The sequence below is a fragment of the Rhopalosiphum padi genome, chromosome 3 (assembly GCF_020882245.1).
Source record: "Rhopalosiphum padi isolate XX-2018 chromosome 3, ASM2088224v1, whole genome shotgun sequence".
Classification (NCBI taxonomy): domain Eukaryota; kingdom Metazoa; phylum Arthropoda; class Insecta; order Hemiptera; family Aphididae; genus Rhopalosiphum; species Rhopalosiphum padi.
The window spans coordinates 29,210,201-29,229,510 of record NC_083599.1 but is presented as its reverse complement, the minus strand read 5'-3'; the positions used below and the strand labels follow the sequence as shown (position 1 = coordinate 29,229,510).

General features: G+C 27.1%; 1 protein-coding gene across 1 annotated transcript; it reads right to left on the bottom strand.

Moving 5' to 3' along the window:
- Positions 1-1,698: 1,698 nt before the first annotated feature.
- Positions 1,699-6,638, bottom strand: LOC132923830 (activating transcription factor 7-interacting protein 2-like). The gene is made up of 4 exons (XM_060987804.1): positions 6,494-6,638; positions 3,525-3,960; positions 2,695-3,262; positions 1,699-2,163 (listed from the first exon to the last, which is right to left on the bottom strand). The coding sequence occupies exons 2-4, from the start codon at positions 3,911-3,913 to the stop codon at positions 1,699-1,701; spliced, it is 1,422 nt and encodes a 473-aa protein (XP_060843787.1). The 5' UTR covers positions 3,914-3,960; positions 6,494-6,638.
- Positions 6,639-19,310: the final 12,672 nt, after the last annotated feature.

Genomic DNA, 19,310 nt, shown 5'->3' with positions numbered 1-19,310 from the left:
TTCATTGATTTAATAATACCTAACAACGACTGAAAACTGTTCAGTTTTAGTTATGTCTTTGTTTTCTTCTATCATAATTGCAAAGTACATAGAATTATTGAATTTATTATTACGCTCAGGGCTGTTCCTACAATTTTTGGGGCCTACAAAAAATTGTATAAGTACGTGAGTGCGGGGCCCAAACAAGAAGTCCAACTGGGCTTAAATTTCTTGTTTTATTTGTCTTGCCAGTATCATAAACAGTCTTAAGAAAATTCTTTAAATTTGGTGACATGACTCTTCATCAATGATTTGTGATAGGTCTTGGAACTTTATGAAAACTTTGAGGATTGTCCATGTAATCTCATTTGGTTTTACAATTTGTAATTGTATGAACCAACACATCAATTTCATCAGATTTTTCATATCTTTGAACTAGGTAATACTAGATTTTAAAAATAAAGTTTGGTAATGACCAATAGGTTATTATTTATAAATTTTATTTAATAAATTATTTATGTACCTGTGTAAGTCATTACTACCACTATTAACCTTTTCAAGTTTTTGGTTAGGTTGTTCATTTATACTACTAAATAAGTTTAAAAATAAAATTGTAAGTCTTAGTATACATTTTATAATATAATCTTTAAATTATTGATGTGTTTTATAGGTTACAATATGTAAGAATATAATTATTTATAATAGGTAGAATAATAGATGTATCATTATTATGTATTTGCAGATAATGTAAATATTAAAATTATATTGTTGGCCTATACTAATATGCATAGGTAATCAATAATCATTAAAATAATTTCATATAATAAAATATGTAAGTATTATTTGAAAAAAATTAATGAACATTTTAGATGTTTTGGAAAATTTGTTATGTTTAATTGACATTGAAGTAGAATGAAAATTTTAAATATTTGTAACTACAAATTGAAAAATAATATAGTTAATTTAAAGTTTTTTAGCATTATTGTAGTATAATGTAAAAAATTATACAAGTAGACATTATTGTTTGCGTATAATAACAACTAAAGAAGAGCAAATACCTACGTATATAATAATATACAACTTGTTTCACAATCAAATGACAAATATTCAAAATTAAAAGAATTAATGGAAACTCAAAGGTATTTAATTTTTATAAAATTTAAGTAAATTTTAATGTAAAATTAGTTATCATTATCATAACACATAAGTTTAACATTGGTTATTTTAAAATATTTAAATTTATAATTTTAAGACTTATTTTTAAAATGTTGATTGTATTAATATATTAAATTGTAATAGAGACTTATAATTATTATTTAAAAACAACTTACCATCTGAAGAAAATCATAAATAGCTGTAGATCTTTAAAGGTATCTGTAACTTCAAAACAAATATTTATAGGTACAGAAAAAAAGATTTTATAGATTTTAACTGTTTATATTTATTGATGTCTGACATGATGATGTTAAATATAAAATAATATTAATTAACAATAATAAATAAATTTAAAATAGTTGAATATATTTATACAGCATTGAATGAAATATTGTTGTAATAAAATAAATCAAAAAATTATTATAACTCAAAATAATAATGTCACTTGAATATTCTAAATTAATTATTCCAAGTCCTGCGTAGATGTTCTGGTGAAAATAATATATAACAATTTAATAAATATGGTTAACATAAAATATTTGTAACTTATTATAAATTGTTAATTTAAATTTTAGTTTTTTGTAAAGCAAAACCTGTACATCTGTTGTGAATATCCACTGCTCTCAGAGCAAAATGGTAAGTATATCCTAAATGATAAATTTCTACTTCACAAACCATAGGTAACATGAGTGGTTTAAGAACACCCTTCCTTTTCCACATTGAGACGTCTGAATCTGCATCTATCTCTTTGCACACAAACAGTTCGTACATTTTGATTTGTGATGACTGCAAACACAAATTCAAATCCCAAGTTAATATCACTGTATTTCCTGAAGTTTCAACTGTCATTTTAGGTATTGGTGGCACTTCTTCCCATGTCGGTTGAATTTTAAGTGGAGGTTTTGGAGGAAAAGGTGGTGGATATTTTGAAAGCTTAACATTGTTAGTAGCAACTTCTAATTTCTTTACTGAAATACTATTCGACAAAATTGTTATTGTCTCTGATTTTGGATCAGGTTTCTGTGTAGTCTTAGATGAAGATTTACAATTTGTTGCATTTGTTATTGATTTTAATTTTTTAGGTATTTTTAAGTTGACTAAGCAATTTTTTTCATTAACCTTATTTTTACTATTAGATGATGGAATAATATTATTTATAAATTTTGTCTCTGATTTTGGATCAGGTTTCTGTATAGTCTTAGATGAAGATTGACAATTTGTTTCATTTGTTATTGATTTTAATTTTTTAGGTATTTTTAAGTTGACTAAGCAATTTTTTTCATTAACCTTATTTTTACTATTAGATGATGGAATAATATTATTTATAAATTTTGTCTCTGATTTTGGATCAGGTTTCTGTATAGTCTTAGATGAAGATTGACAATTTGTTTCATTTGTTATTGATTTTAATTTTTTAGGTATTGTTAAGTTGACTAAGCAATTTTTTTCATTAACCTTATTTTTACTATTAGATGATGGAATGATATTATTTATAAATTTTGTCTTTGATTGTGGTTCTGATTTCTGTAAAATCTTAGATGAAGATTGATGATTTGTTACATTTGTTATTGGTTTTACTATTTTTGGAATTTTAAAGTTTTTTAACCAATCTTTTTCACTATCTTTCTTATTTTTACTAGTAGCTGGAATAATATTATTTGTGATTATTGTCTTTGATTTTGACTCAGGTTTTGGTACAGTTTTGGCTAAAGATTGACAATTTGATAAATTTGTTGTTCTTGATTTTTCGATTTTAGGAATTTTATAGGTATTTAACCAATTTTTTTCATTATCTAGTTTCCGTTTCCGTGTAGTATTGGATAAATATTGTTCATTCCCTAAAGTTTTATCAAATTTTGTTTTAATTGGCAATACTTTATTGGTAAGATTCATTTCAACATCACGTATAGAAACCTTTGTTTTTGATTTTTGATCTAGTTTATACTTAACATTCAACTTTTTGGAATCATTAAATATTTCTAAATCGACTGAATTAATATTTTTTTTTTTCTCTGATATCGCTTCGATTTTTTTTGGTGTATCAGCTTTAATAATAGGTTTATCTGCACTATCTGATGATATTGTAATTGTCTCTAGTTCCTTATTTGAATTCTTATGCGGAATGTCTCTAAACAATAAATAAATAAAATTACAATTTAGTAAATATATTTTTATTATACATAATATGTACATTAAATAATTTGTTATCTATGAATTAAAACGATAAAATAACTTTTAAATTCATTATAATCTTTAAACATATTATAAATGGAATTTTTCAGTATTTTTAAATAAAATTAACTACAATTTTAAAAAATGGTTAAAACTCAACAAATTATTTAAAAATATATAATTAGATATATTATTATTATATTTTATATATGTCTTACTTATTCAATTTATTTGTCAGCTCAATTTTGATATTTACATTAACTGAATCAGTTAGACACCCATGTGGTTGTATGAACTTAATTTGTTTTAAATCTTCCGCAAAGGATTGTATATAGCTGTGAAAAATTTCGAGTTGGTTTTTGATTTGTACATATCTTGAATTCTTAACTTTATTTACCAACTGTTTTTGGTCAATAATATTACTCTCTTCATCACTCTTGTCTTCAAAGATAATGTTAGAAATTGCACGTTCTAATATTTTATTAAATGTTGATACTGGAAGTTGAATTACACCATTATCTAAATCAATTGATCCTTGAGATTTTTGTTTTCGGTTGTCGATTTGTTCTGACTCATCATTATTCTTGTTCATTTTGTTTTCATTCATGATATTTTATTTTATTATGTGTTGTCTTTCTATTCCGTTATTTTTTACTACAAATTAAAAATACAATACTTTATTAGTCAATAAGAATACAAATGTAGAAAACAAATAAGCAATATTATGTTACATAATAATTCATAATATATAATATGAACAAAGTAAATGTATATATTTTGTTTATCTGTTATAACATGTAACCAAACTATAGAACAATAAGCAGAATATATTGTATATTTGTATAAGTATTAATAATATTACCATATTTTTAATGTTTATACTTGAGTAAGAGATTTAGGGATATAGCTCTAAAAAATATTCTGTAAATAAAACTATTCCATTGTTGTGAAGTACTTAATTGATTGGAGGTCACAAACATATTCAAATAATAATATCAGTACTTAACAATAATAATTTACATAGGGTTATTGGTAGAATGAAATTATTAAAATTCATTGGGAACCATGTTTCAAACAAAAATATACTTTATGTATAGTTGTTGAAATGGCTCAAAATAAGTGGTGGGGTGCCTAACAATTCAGATTCAGATTTCCTCATAACATTCTTCAAACTTTGTTTAATACTTTTTTTTTACAAATTTAGCAATTGATTGGCTTACATGTGGTATACCATACACATCCACTTATCAGTTATCAACATAACATTGCTAGAAATTAAGTTTAGATATTTTAGCATGTAGCTTATGTCCATACTTATTATCATTAATTTTGTTATTATTTTGTGACATTTTATTTTATTTTTATTTGTAAAAACATATATTTTTACATTTTAAATACTAATTGGCTTTATATTTATTAATTATATTATATTAACAAGATTATAGATAATATGATTGCAAAACAGCCTATACTGAAAAACACAATAAGTAGAGTCGATTCTGTAATAAAACCATTATTTTCACCGTAAAAATTAAAAAAATTTCTCCTAGATAAAAATGTAATTCCATTTAAATGCTATGACTCATATTTTAAATGAAATAATTAAAAAAAAATATATATATATTAATATGTATATAATATTATACTACTTCATTAAAAAAAACAAATCTTAGGATGCATTATTCTAGACTAAATAAGTAGAGGGATGAAAAATGTAAGTTTAAAAATATAGAGGGATGTCATCTCACCATATCCCCTCCACTTTGACCACTGTATATAAATATATTTACAATTATAAGTTGATACCAAATCCCTATAAGCATAGCTTGTGGTTAGAGTAGGAAGTCTATTACAATTATTTATTAATTATTTTTTACATCATTACTATTTATAGTACATAGTGTTGAATGTTAATAAGAAAAGAAACAAAGTGAAAACAATAACAAAAATCAGTAATAATAATAATAATAATAATAATAATTTTCACTCAATATGATAATAACAACTTTAATAAAATCGTTATCATTTTGAATTTGTACTACATTTTTTTACCCACAGAAATGAAATAATTGCTTAATATATTAGCAATTTTATGTATGTGTATATTAATATTGATCAATTCATTTTCATGAATAATTTGTGAAATATGATCAAATGTAGTATGACTTTTATTAGTAATCCTAGCACACTTATTAATACAATTAAAAAATCCTAATTGTGTAATACAATTCAATTAATCAAGTTGAAATTCATCTTTACATTTTTTTAAATATTAATGTTAATATCTCCTTTTATTAATATTTTTTTTTTGGCATAATTTTATTTATCAATTCACTCAATTGATTTTTAAAATGTATAAAAATTTTATTATGTCCCATATTGCCATATATCTGATATATCATGCTATTATTTCACAAGATGTGTCTTATTATATATCTTATTGTATGCTTAGACATTTAATACAACTACGGTTTGAAACGCTTCACAATTCCTGTAGTCTCAATAGCTGACCCTGGAATTTTAATATAAAAAATACCCAGTACACAATTTACATCGAAAAGGCACAATAGGGTGCAACTTACAGTCAGTCTTTAAATCAAATGATTTTATTGTGGAAAAATAAGGATCAGGCGCAGTGCAGCGTTCTACAAGACAACACATTTTTTAAGAACAATGTTTTCTCTTAAAAAGCAAGTAATACAAAATAGCTAGTAAATACAAAATTCAACATTTATTAAAATGATGTAAAATGTGTATTTTATGAACAAATAATTGTTCAATCTTCCTTATCATGATTGATCACTCTCTTCAATACGACGATTCTTTGTCGATGCATAAAATGATCGAGATAAAATCACAAATAATAAAAAAATACAAATTAAAAATTTTTTTATGACTTGCTGTGTTAATAAAATCACATTAACCTTGTATTCGTATAAGGTCTATATTAAACCCAACAATATTATATTAAACACACAGATATGATTAAATAGTACCATTGTGGTAAATACTAGACATAAGATACAGTACAAATTATGTATACAATTATTACCATGAAGGTATATTGGAGAATCTTTGATGTTCATTGATATTATAATATTAAATTGCGATGTTCGTGTATAGTCTAATATTTAAATCAAGGGGATAATATAATAGTACATATAAACATAAAATTATTGATAAATACCTTTTATGATTTAACTGTGTAGGTAAATCACTATTGCTGACGAGATGTACAGTAAATTGATTGACAGATAGAAAATAAAGTGTTGCCTCTTGCGACGAGCGTTGTTATGTAAAAGAACTAAAGAGTACAGAGCACACGCTACAGACTACACACTTGTCTGCTTAGTACGTTGTACACAAAGCCTTAATGCAGGTGGACGCGCATTCCTAACCTGTTGCCGTAAACAAGTTCGGCCGTTACATAAATAACAAAGATAACATGGAAAAAATAATTTTATGTTTTTTATTCCAAAGCATTATGCGAAACTCGGCCTATGATACAATAAGCTTATGACAGTTTTCCCTCCACAAAATTTTTTAAAAAATCGTGACAGGGCAAAAATGATGATACACCAACATTGGAATATAACAAATTTTAATTCAATTTAGTTCATTTTATTATAGATAAATGTATGTTTTTGATTTTGTCAAAAATGTAATATTAGGGATTTTTGGTAAATTATCATAAATCAAGGTATTTTAAAACCAATAACTTTCAATATCGAAATAATGAATGATTAAAAAACTAATTCTAGTGTAGTTTAGTAATTTATAAAACGAAGAATAAAATGTATTAAACAACGGTCGTCTTCTTCGGATCTAATTATACATAGTAGTAATGCAAAAATAGGGTGCGTATATGTATGTATTTATTCTTTTTAATAATTTATAATATCACTAGGATCTGGTATTACTCGATTGTGGGCTTTGTTGAAAAACGTTTCACCAGAAAATTGGTAGGAAATGGTAATCGGGTGTCTAGAAATCGGTCATTAAAACATATGGTAAAGTCCATTGCCATATCAATAATTATTATATTTATTAAATATAAGTATAATATGAGATCATTTACCCATTACTATTATTATTATCAGTTATTATCTGTTATCATTCGGTGTAAAAATTTGTCCTGATGCTTGCCCGGTTCTTTTTTGAATGTACATAAAATATTTTAATTTTATTATTATTTTTATATACACACATGTATATAAAAAATAAATGAGACAAGTACGAAAAAATGGCCACCCCTGTTATACATGTATTGGTAGTGCTATTTAGAAGGGTGACTTAAACCGCAAAATTTGGTACCAGGATCACATCCGTGAGACGAACCTTATTGCAGGTAGGCTGAACATAATCCTGTCGTCATTTGTATTGGGCGTTAGGCTCTAAAAGCGAGTAAAATTATTTTGAGGATAGGCTACATTTACATAACACTTATCTTGGATTAAATAAACATTTTATCACTAAACAAAAATTAATGCAATATCATAAAAAAATGTTGGTACCTACTTTTTGTTTTGTATTGTAATTGTTTGAATCGTGTCGAATTTAGATAATTCGTATTTAACTATGGTATAGCTAATTTAATAGATGCTTAAAAAGATTACTCTGCTTAATTTTCTTTGATGTGGACACAAGTTGTAGTTACAAGAATTTAATATATCCAGCTAGTTACCAAAAATCGTTTCGAGTGTTGACGACCAGTTAAATTATGTACAATTTTATAAAAATGTTGTACATATATATCTATATAGGTAGTGATATTTAGGAATGTGACTTAAAACATGAAATTTAATATCAGGATCGACGGGATCATATCCATAAGATACTCACCTTGTGAGTAAGTCAATCATCTCGGCGCCGTCTGTAGTTCACAAAGGTGTTAATGTTGTGTCGCACCTGAATAAGAAGCGACATTTTTTAAATCAGGTTCCTATATAAAATTGTTTACATTCGAAGTGTTGTGGATTAAATCTGGTCAGGTTTTGCTGTAAATATAGCTATATAGGTAGATCGTGCTATTAAAGAGGGTGACCTAAACCGCAAAATTCGGTACCAGGATAGCAGGACCGCAATCATCAAATGCACGTTCTGTAAGATGTACCTTGCAGGTCCCCGCACCGTCTATAGTTTACAAAGGCGTTAGGAATTTAGGATGTTTATTAAAAATCGAATACAATTATTGTGGCGATGGGAAAAATTATAAAATCATTAAGCTAAATTAAATAAATATATATCACTAAAAAATATCAGTTTCATAATATTGAATTTTTTATTTATTTATTTTTGTGTATAACTGACGATAGGTTTTCAGTACTTGTGTGAGTGATACCGCTCGACGGTTTTCAGATAATGTTTAAAAGACAACTGTTATCGTATACCCCATTACATAAAATTCCACTGAATGTCTTAATGTGATTACTTAGTATGTAGAACCAGAATACCAGATGTTTATTGAAATCAAAAATAAAAACTTAACCAAACCATTTAGATATTTATAATAATAAATTTACCTTATAATAGAATCACTATATGTACACTGGAGTACTAGATTATTGAATTGCTTTTATAACTTCAAATAAATTGTTATAATTTGAAGTGATCATGTTATATTATATTTACATACGTACATTACAATAATTTAATAGTAATTTAATTTTTAATTGTTTTTTAAATAAATAAGTAACTGGTCACGTAAAATTAACTATTCATTAGTGATAACTAGCGCTGGGATTTGTATGTAAATACATATTTTTACTAAAACATGATAAATTAAGTATTGCAAATGAAAAATTAATTTCAAGTGATTTTCAATAAGATAAAACATATTTTATTTTACATGTTTTTATATATTTTGTTATAAATACATATTTTAACATTGTTTGTAAAATGTCTGCGTTTTTTTTTACATATTTCGTAAATTTTGACAATTTTGGTGGTTTAGTAGTATTTAGGGAACTCGCGTCGTATGCTATCTACATGAAAAATGTATCTACCAAAATTGTGTGTTGGCGTTGTATGTTATCTACAATTTTCCACCCCGCAATTTGTAGATTGTTGGTGTCGTCTGTGCATCTAGACATTAATTACATTAAAGAACTCTTTTTCATGTCTTCAAAAAACTGGTCAAAAAGATTCTTTGATGCATTGAGTGAACGTCACCACTCTTCCATCAACTGCCGTTCCAATAAGTTAGTGGCACCACGTGTTTTTATGCCATATTTTATTTTGAATTAACTTTTTGGCATACTTTAGCAGTGGGTAAGACACCACATTGTTTTAAAAAATTGGTGCAAGATTCATCATTGTAAATAACATGTCTATAAAAGTCAATAAAATGTTCCATTTTGATTTAACAAAAAATAATTACATAAATAATTTAATAAAATAATTTAATTTGAAAATAATTTAAGCATACACCACTTTTACAAAAGTCATATGTCTACTAGCTATGATATGTGTAAAGTGTAGACTGTAGAGTGTATTATTGATGTTTATAATTATACGGTTACACCTGCAATATTAGTCTCCGTACAAAGTATTAAGTAGATATCAACCGAAAGGTAGATAACATATAACGCGATCAAAGTTCAGGTAGATAGCATACGACGCGAGTTCCGTATTTAGTATTATACATTTATACTTTGATAATAGTACTCCTAAAAATTGTAAGTGTTAAAGTGTATGCATATGGGAAATAAGTATTAGTTAAATATTAATAACTTGATTATAGTTTATCTTATTTATTTCTGTTTGATAACCATACATATGATCTTAGATTATACTTTATATTCAACAATTATTAGACAAAATATATTTACGAATTTTCAACAGTGTCAGTACTTAAGTTCGCATGATTGTGAAAATATCTTAATATCTTATATTTTTTAAATTAAATTGATTAGAAACTAAAAACAATTAATTGGATATTATTCAAAAATTATTTAGAATTTTATTTTAATTTTAATTTTTTCTTATAAGATATTTTCTATTTTATACTACATATTTTGGCCATTTTAACTACATATATATTATGTACATATTTTTGGTTTTTTATTACATATTAATCCCAGCCCTAGTGATAACCTAATTGTTTCCTTTATTGTATATTTTTTTTCAATCATATTTTTATTAAAAATGTAAACATAATTTTATACCGATGGTCTTATGTGATCTCACTAGATGGTATAGTCATTGTAGTATTGTGCAATATTAATTATATTATTACTTCGTTTTTGCAGTCTTTTATATCGCGCCCGCACATTCATTCATTCTGAGTACTCGATTATATGGCTATTATTTGTAGTGTCCTATTTACAATGCTTCAAAATTTATAAATTTAAGATTTAAAATAATTAAAAATAATAATAACTTCATAAACTATTAGTTTTTAGTGTTATTTTGTATAATATTTATTAAAAATAGTACGTTCACTTTTAGCTTTGAATTGAATCTTGTATTACAAAAATGATTTATTATTTAACAATTTAAGAAAAATTAGCAGAAACTACTAATATTATATAAATAGATATAATATTTCGATAAATTAAATTTGAAATAACGAAATATGTATAAAATCAAGTTATTTACTGTATATTTTAATCTAAAATCATGTGTGTTAAAAATAATATAGTGTTCTGCAGCATTATTGGTGTAATTCCATCAAATTTCAGCAGATGCAAACAGGCGTGGCTTCCTCTAAGAGCATATTATAATATACATGTTATATATTTTGTTATAAAGTTTTATGAAAAGTATGACTTAGTCCCTCCCAACCAACTCTTGGAGCCCCCTGGGTTTTAAGCATATAAACATAACATAATTACAAAAAACAATAATTTATATATTAAATAGGTAATAAAATATTCATTACTTATTCTTATTTTGAAAAATTATTAATTGTGCTAAAGCTAAGAGGCGTCTAGAAACTGAAATACTGCTATTGAACTCATCAATAACTTTTTCTACATCAATGAGTTGATTTTTTTCAATTTGTAACAAAGATAAACTACTGAGACATTCTTGGCTCATTGTTAATTGTTATCCGCAGACATGAAAAACTTCTTTCACACAACGCAGTATTCGTAGGACAGGTGCAAATGCGTATATATTTGCACCTGTCCTACTATATATTACTATATTGGCAAGGGGATGCAACCCCCGTATTACGCCACTGGTGTTCAGTGTAGCTGAAAATTAAAAAATGTAAAAACAGTGTTACCCATTATTATAAAGTAAACATTTTTAACTGTTTTCTGTATTAATTTTCATTACTGTCATTATAAAAAATAAAGTATATCTGCAGCATAATCTGACCATCTGCCCACTACACTTCGTTTGAAAACGATTTTTGGAAGGTAATGAATTTATCGCATTCGTTCTATTCACATATGTCACTGCGTTAAAGGTAAAGGCTAGCCGGTAAAGTACATTTTTCGAATAAGTGGTTCCGGTACCGAATTCTGCGTTTTAAGTTACCTTCTTAAATAATAATATATACATATACTATATAGATATAATTTATACATACATTTTATACAATATCTGTAGCATTATCTGATCGGTCGTCCACCAACCTTCATTAAACGATGTTTAGTAATGCATGCATACCTGCAGGTATCTATCTAGCTATAAAAAATTGCAATTTGTATCGATGCATTTGCGATTTAAGGAGCTACATACAACTTATGTCCTAAAAAAAGTATAACATATTAAGTAGGTACTTATCAAATTACTAAAACCAAGCAAGAACAGTACAATTATAAATTTTATAATTTAAAATATCTATGGTGTAAAAATGGTTTATTATACAATTTTAATGTGTTTTTGAATGATTAATTCAGAGGTTCCCAACCTTTTTTGACTCGCGGCACCCTTGGACATTTTCTAAAAATCCGGAGGCACTCTATGCTCTATGGCTTATATTCTAATATTCTATAGACTACTTCGGTTCTATTTATTAATGCATAAGTATAATCAAAAGTAGTAAGGTGTAGGTGCATACTATATACATATTACATTTAATAAATAAATTATTACATTGTATTTATTTTTATTTTTAATTATTATTTATCTTTATTTATTATTTAATTTACAATATTAATTTAAAATTAGGGAACTTATTTATTTATATATTATTAGAACTAATGTGACACTTGGGCTTGTTTTTTTTTACATAAATCTTTTATTTGTGGTCGAATAGTTGAAAGACATACTCTCATTTTTTCTTCAATGAACTCCATTTTCATTCGTTTATTTGATTTTATGTTAACAAGAGTGGAAAATCCTTGTTCACATAAATATGATGTAGAAAACTGCAGTAATATTTTTAGAGCTTTTTTGCCAATTTCAGCGTGAATTTTTTAAAAGAGTTCGATTGTTTCGTATTTCAGCGAGCTCTTCTTCTTCTTCAAGGCTAAATTCAGTTAAACATATATTTTTATCAAATGGATCATTTATCCAATCACACTCGGAAATATGTAAATAAATACTCGGAGACATGTTTTACAAAAATTAAGATAAGATAAAAGCACAAGATATCGAAGCCATAGCAATCAAACTGGTATATGAACATTAAAATAGATTGAACATCGTAATATTTCTACAAAATATATGAAACACGATAGGTTTTATATTATTATAGTCCGTTTTATTACTCACAGTGCTATATTTTTAATGAAATTGTTTTTTCTAAAAAAATATTTCAAATAATTTCGTGGCACCCTAAAAAGATTTCGCGGCACCCTGGTTGGGAATCTCTGGATTAATTCATTATATTAATTAAAATATGTTATTTATAGTTTTATATTATATCTATTTATTAATAAATTAAAAAATATTAATAAAAAAATATTGAAGATTAAATTAATAATTATAATTACATATTGGCTTTTTTTGGGGGAGGTTTTTTTATCGCAATTGAGGAATTCCATTTAAATAGACGCATTACGCATTCCAAGTGACCAAACTAAATTAAAACGACAGGACTCGGTAACTCATTTTAAATTATAAATTTAAAATTGTATTTACTATATTCTGTGATAGTTAATATCGTAGCAGTAGTTCGTTGCACAATCTAATATCGTTGTAGTTGATACTCGTAACGATTGACATTCGAGATAGTCGTATATGTAGTATTAATAATGAAATATCGGAGTAGTATAATGTCGTGGCAGAAGTAGTACGTAGCGTCGTAGCAGTTGTGCACCCCCACAGTGGTCCGTGAACCAACAACAAAAATATTCGATAATATTATTATTGCAGTGCACTCTACGCGGAGTGTATGGTCGATCACGAGTTGGCCATCGGCGACCATGGCTACCGTTAGAGCGCGGTGTTCTAATTGTAAAGTGATCCGATTGTACTTTGCCATCATCGGAGTCGATGTGCCATGTACATAATAAACCGAACCGATTTCTAGGTGTGAAGACGTCAGCCCAGCCGTATGTCAGACCTGTATAACTACAGTGGCTCTTTGGCTATACCTATATTAAAACCCCTATACATCATTGCTCCATTGTGCGTGTTTGGGTCAATACCCGGGACGACACAGGAGTGGTTTAGACGTCTTCGACTAATCGCAACTATACTTGTTCTCACCAAAAATTTTTTTTTCACTCTCCGCTGTTTCCAGTCGCCAATAGTATTTACTCTACAAATTCGATGTTAATAGTGTCGTTCGTGTTTAGGAAATTATCATTATTATAATAGTACTATGTAAAGTCTATTATTTTATGTATTAATAATGATTTACAACTTCTTTATTTACTTACGTATTTTTAACATTAAATTATGGGGGGGGAGTGCAATGGAGGGGCAAAATGAAATGTTAGGGGACAATTCGCACTTGTCCACCCTTACCCCCGTGTAGCACCACCGCTAAGTGTGTACCTAATGGTCAGTTAAACCAATCGTGTAATAACTTTATTAATAGTTAATGCGTATATTTTTAAGTAGGTATTCGCCTTATGTTGTTATATAACACCGCTGAACGTACAGTGGTGTGATATTTTGCCGAGTCTACCTTTTATAAAATATTTATATGTGTGTTTGACTGGTTCAACATCGTGAGCCATTGAATTACCTAGGTATCCTAAATTTATCATAAATCATTTTTGCGTGAGCTTCACCATTTTTTCTAATTTCGAAATAGTCTGGCCTCTATTCATGATCAAACTCTTTTCAGTACATATTTCGTTTTGGAAATCACGCAATTGATCTTCGGCTTGCACTTGATGAAGCTTTATTTTTTCCGTTATCACGTGTATGCTCTTGTTCAACCATGATTATTGCTGTTACAGAAATTATAAAGAGAAATTATTTTTCTATCGTTAAACAGCACCTATAATACATATTCGTATACGAATATATATATTTTCTACATTATGTTATAAACCATGTTTTCACAATTTACTGAATAAGCATTTAGTTGATATGCGTTAAATTTATACGATTTTTAAAAATTTCTTAAACATATTTATATTTTTAAAAAAGCTATCATGCATATAATTGTGATCAATTGATATAAATACTATAGTCTATAGGCACTGGATTTTTTAATTAATTTATCTTTATCTCATAATTTTTATTGTGTTATATTATATTATAAATATTATCTGTTAATTATATTTAATTAAGGCCGTTAAGAAATAAAAATAAAATATTAACATTTTTATTTATAATATATTAAAATGATATAAAATCTTTTTTGCCATCAAAGTACCTATTAAAATTAATTGGTATTTTGGCAATAAACATTTTTTATTATTTTTATTATACGTAGAGATTTTAATCTACTACTTGCGTAATAATCATATATATATATATATAATATACCTAGACTGAAAAAATGTAAAATCAGGAATTACACAAAAATTGTATTACCTCTATTTGCAGTCGTTTATGAGATGCATATCACGGTGATGTTGAATTGAGTTCAGCTTATTATCTTAATATCTTTGAATTGAGTCCGTATAGATAAAATGTCATAACTACCTACACAGTAAAATTCACTCAAAATTAAATGATTTTTTTCATTCGGGACATCCAAATATTTTTATTCTTGTGGACACTCTTCTGAGAATACAGTTTGATACATATATAAAATTAAGAAGCAAAGCAAAAAGACCTTGAAAAGAAACATTAGAAACAGAAAAATGTTGACCGGTTTTGGCCTTTGGGCTTTCGTTGAACCTCGCTGTCAGCTTACGGTCGTTTGTACTTTTATACGTTTCAATTGCGAGTTTATCGAGCCATTTTTAAGATTATATATATATGTGTGTGTGTGTGTTTCCACAAAAATATATCTACATATTCATTCTTTCAGTATTATTTAACAATCCATATTTACCCATATCTGTTATCTGTATTACCTAAATTTATTTATCAACCTAATTAAAATTGTCATTAATTACCTATTTTAATTATATCTAGCTTTGTACATCGTTCGACCGGTCGCCTCGACTGATTTATCCATCGCACGCGAGTACGCCGTTACCGCCTCGCGATGAGTATAAAAGGGCAAAGCACCGGTCGAACCGATAACCTTTTCGGCGCTGTAGCAAGACCTACCCAGGCAGACTAGCGCGGTCTAAAAGGTAGTCTCCCTCCCGGACTCAACGTGCGGTATATATTCAATCCATGGTGCAATAGTCAGAGTAATTCTGGCATTGCATTGTCTTATATCGCGCGTTCGAGTCCCCTAAATTCAAACAATAAATTTTTTATATACCGTATGCTATTTATGTTTATAATCTGCATATCACTTCCCGAGTGCTTATTTAAATAAACCTTTCATTATTGTTTTCGTATGTCGCCCGTCTTCATTTAAACCCTTACCACAACCAAACGTTCCACGATCATCAATTGACAATATGGATATAAATAAAAAATTATCGTAAAGATAGTCATAGTTTAGTTTGTTACTTTGCATATTTCTTTGTCACTTTCGGATTTTAACGAATCAAATGCATCTTTAAAATGTACTAAAAAAAATAAAAAATCCTCTATACTATAGAGTCTATAGTTTTCTCTTCAGAATTTTGTTGCACTATTTCAGGCATTATGCTTTTATATAAACGTCTTTTTACAATAAAACGTGATCAATATATACTTTCTAAATTTCTATTGATTGCGTTTATTGACTTTACGTCAACACGGTGTACTGTACATTTACGAAAATAATAACGTGTTTATTGTTTAACATTAATTTGTTATATTATGCAAAACCAAAATGTATCTATACTCTATAGATATAATATTATAAATATTGATATACTATTAACTGGTTATTTTAAAAATGTGTTTTCCCTATTTAAGGCGAACTTAGCAAGTATAAAATTATGATAATATATATTTTCAACGTTTTTCAAAAATCTATACAAACGTTCCTAAAAATATAACTTATGAGTTATGACCAATAGTACCTATAACTAATGAATAAATAATTTATTATTAATATTAAAAATATTCCCCCCCTCCCTAGCGGCCTAGTCCCGATGTACCTAATGTATACTTACCTATGTTGTCAGTTACATTATATTATATTATTATTATACGTAGTATTAATATTTAACAGCATAATAATAATATTTTTGAATTTATATAGTGATGATCGAAAGTGAAAATTTTGATTTGCATTCGTTTTTGGTACAGCACGGACGTGATTGCTGCGGTACCTATATGGACTATGATTAGTGATTGGTCTGTGCAGCACCGATTCGGTTAATTTCGCTTCAACTATTCTACTTCTATCTAGTATATCGTCTGATGACGATGTGACGATCTACCGGAAATCGGAATGCATAAACACTATTGTCTAGTCTTAACCGGAAGTCAAGCTATACAGAAGTTGCGTTATTATAGTACCTGCCCCCAAACCGATTTTTCTTACTTACTCTTAAAACTTTGTGAAGATTTAACGGTCTGTACAATTTTTTATTTCGTTTGTAAACAATTTGTTAAGTATTAAAAAGAAATTTTTTTTATGGTAGCTGAACGCTAAAGAAATGCTATTAACTGCGATACCGTCGGAATCATTGAGTCTCAATGGCACAAAATTACACTTGTAAAATAATTCTGCTTTGAAAATTTAATACCACCAATTAGCCATGCATATTTGATGTTTATATATAGGTATTCAAAATTCAAAGCTAGCTATGCACTAAGATCTTGTCCGTGATATTGGCTATATTATCGTTCACACACTCACAGTTAGTCTACACGAAATAATTATTCAGGGAATCGTAAGTTTCTATACTGGAAAATAAGGTACGTATGTTAGTTCTTACTTTTTCCACAGCGGAAGACAGGCACGAACGTTGGTTCCTACACGGCGTAAGACAGGTGCATAGGTAAAAAATATACTATATTTTATATAATATTAAAACTATAAGTTATCAAACTGATGATGTGAAAATAATATTATTTAGAAGAATATAATAGTGTGTCAATTTAGTGTGGAGTAAATGAAGAAATATTATAACCACATAATAAATGAATTATTAATTGTTATATTAAAATGTATTATAAGATATAACTGATATTAGATTGATAACTTATAAATTATATATAATAATATACGCAGTGTAGAACTTACATAAGTACCTGTTTTTACTGTGTAGGAACTTACATATGTACCTATTTTTTCTGTATAAGAACTTACATACCTATGTATTTTTTACTTGCTATAGGTCTCGTGTAGGTACATTTTCCCAATTATTCGGCCATCATTAACTATTGTACGCATACCTGTACAATAATACATTCGTCAGCACTCACCTTTAGAATATTATTTTAGAACCTAAAATCATTGATATTGTTTACAAGATTTTCTTAAATAAATATTCTTAATTCTAATCGAGTGTTGAATATAATATGTGAATATTATTGTAATACAATAATTGATTAATTCCATCATATGCTTTTAAAGTTTTACAAGCGGTCATCTTTGGGTTAGATTAAATGGTTGTTCGTCAATTGCACTGATTTTGGGACACTACCTGTATAACATACATCTATTGGGCTGCATCCGAGTTGGGTCCCAAATTTATAATTACTACACTAGTTGGGTCCCGAATTATTTTAGGTACTACACTAGTTGGGTCCCGGATTTTTGTAGGTACTATACTAGTTCGGTCCCGGATTTTTATAGTTGCTACACTAGTTGGGTCCTGAATTATTTTAGCTACAATACTAGTTCTTGAATATTTTTTGGTAAGTACTACACTATAGTACTATACTAACATTTTCCTTCCCATTTTAACAGACTTAGGACTGTCTATGATCTATTTAGACCACAGGTATGGTTAAAAATGTTTTTTACAGTTTTTTTTTTAGTTTTGTTTCTTTTCTATTAAAATATAAGTAATTAGAATTTTATAAAAAAATAAATCACTTATATATTGAAAAGGTTAAAAACTAATTAGTATAAAAATACATATTATATAATATAAATATAGCCATATAGGTGTAAGTTAAAAAATATTAAAAATGTTAAAATTATTATACAATAATATTATAAATACAAAAAAAAAATATTTTTGGAAAAATCACATGTTTGTTGGTAAAAATTTATACGATATTAATTTTACAAAATCAAATCGATTGATTATTCCTGCAGTTTTTTTATTCATATTGTCAGCTATAAATTTTTCTTTTAGCAAAATGCAGTTTCTTTTTTTCATTACTTCTACACTTCTCATTTTTATATAAGTATCAATTTGTACGTTTTTTAAAATTTCTAGGAACTGATAAATATTTGGGTGTGCTGTGTAAAACATAGAATTAAAATGAGAATGGAATGATTCGCAGGAATTTGTGGTTCGCATTGTCGAGGCATTAAATTCTGACCAAATTTTTGGTGGAAATCTAGATTCTTCATTAATATAATTGTCAAAAACATAATCAGTGAATTCTCGAATTTTATTGTCGTTTGGTTGGAGACTCATTATATCTTCAATAAAACAATTTTCCACTTCTTCTGGGTGTAGAAATGG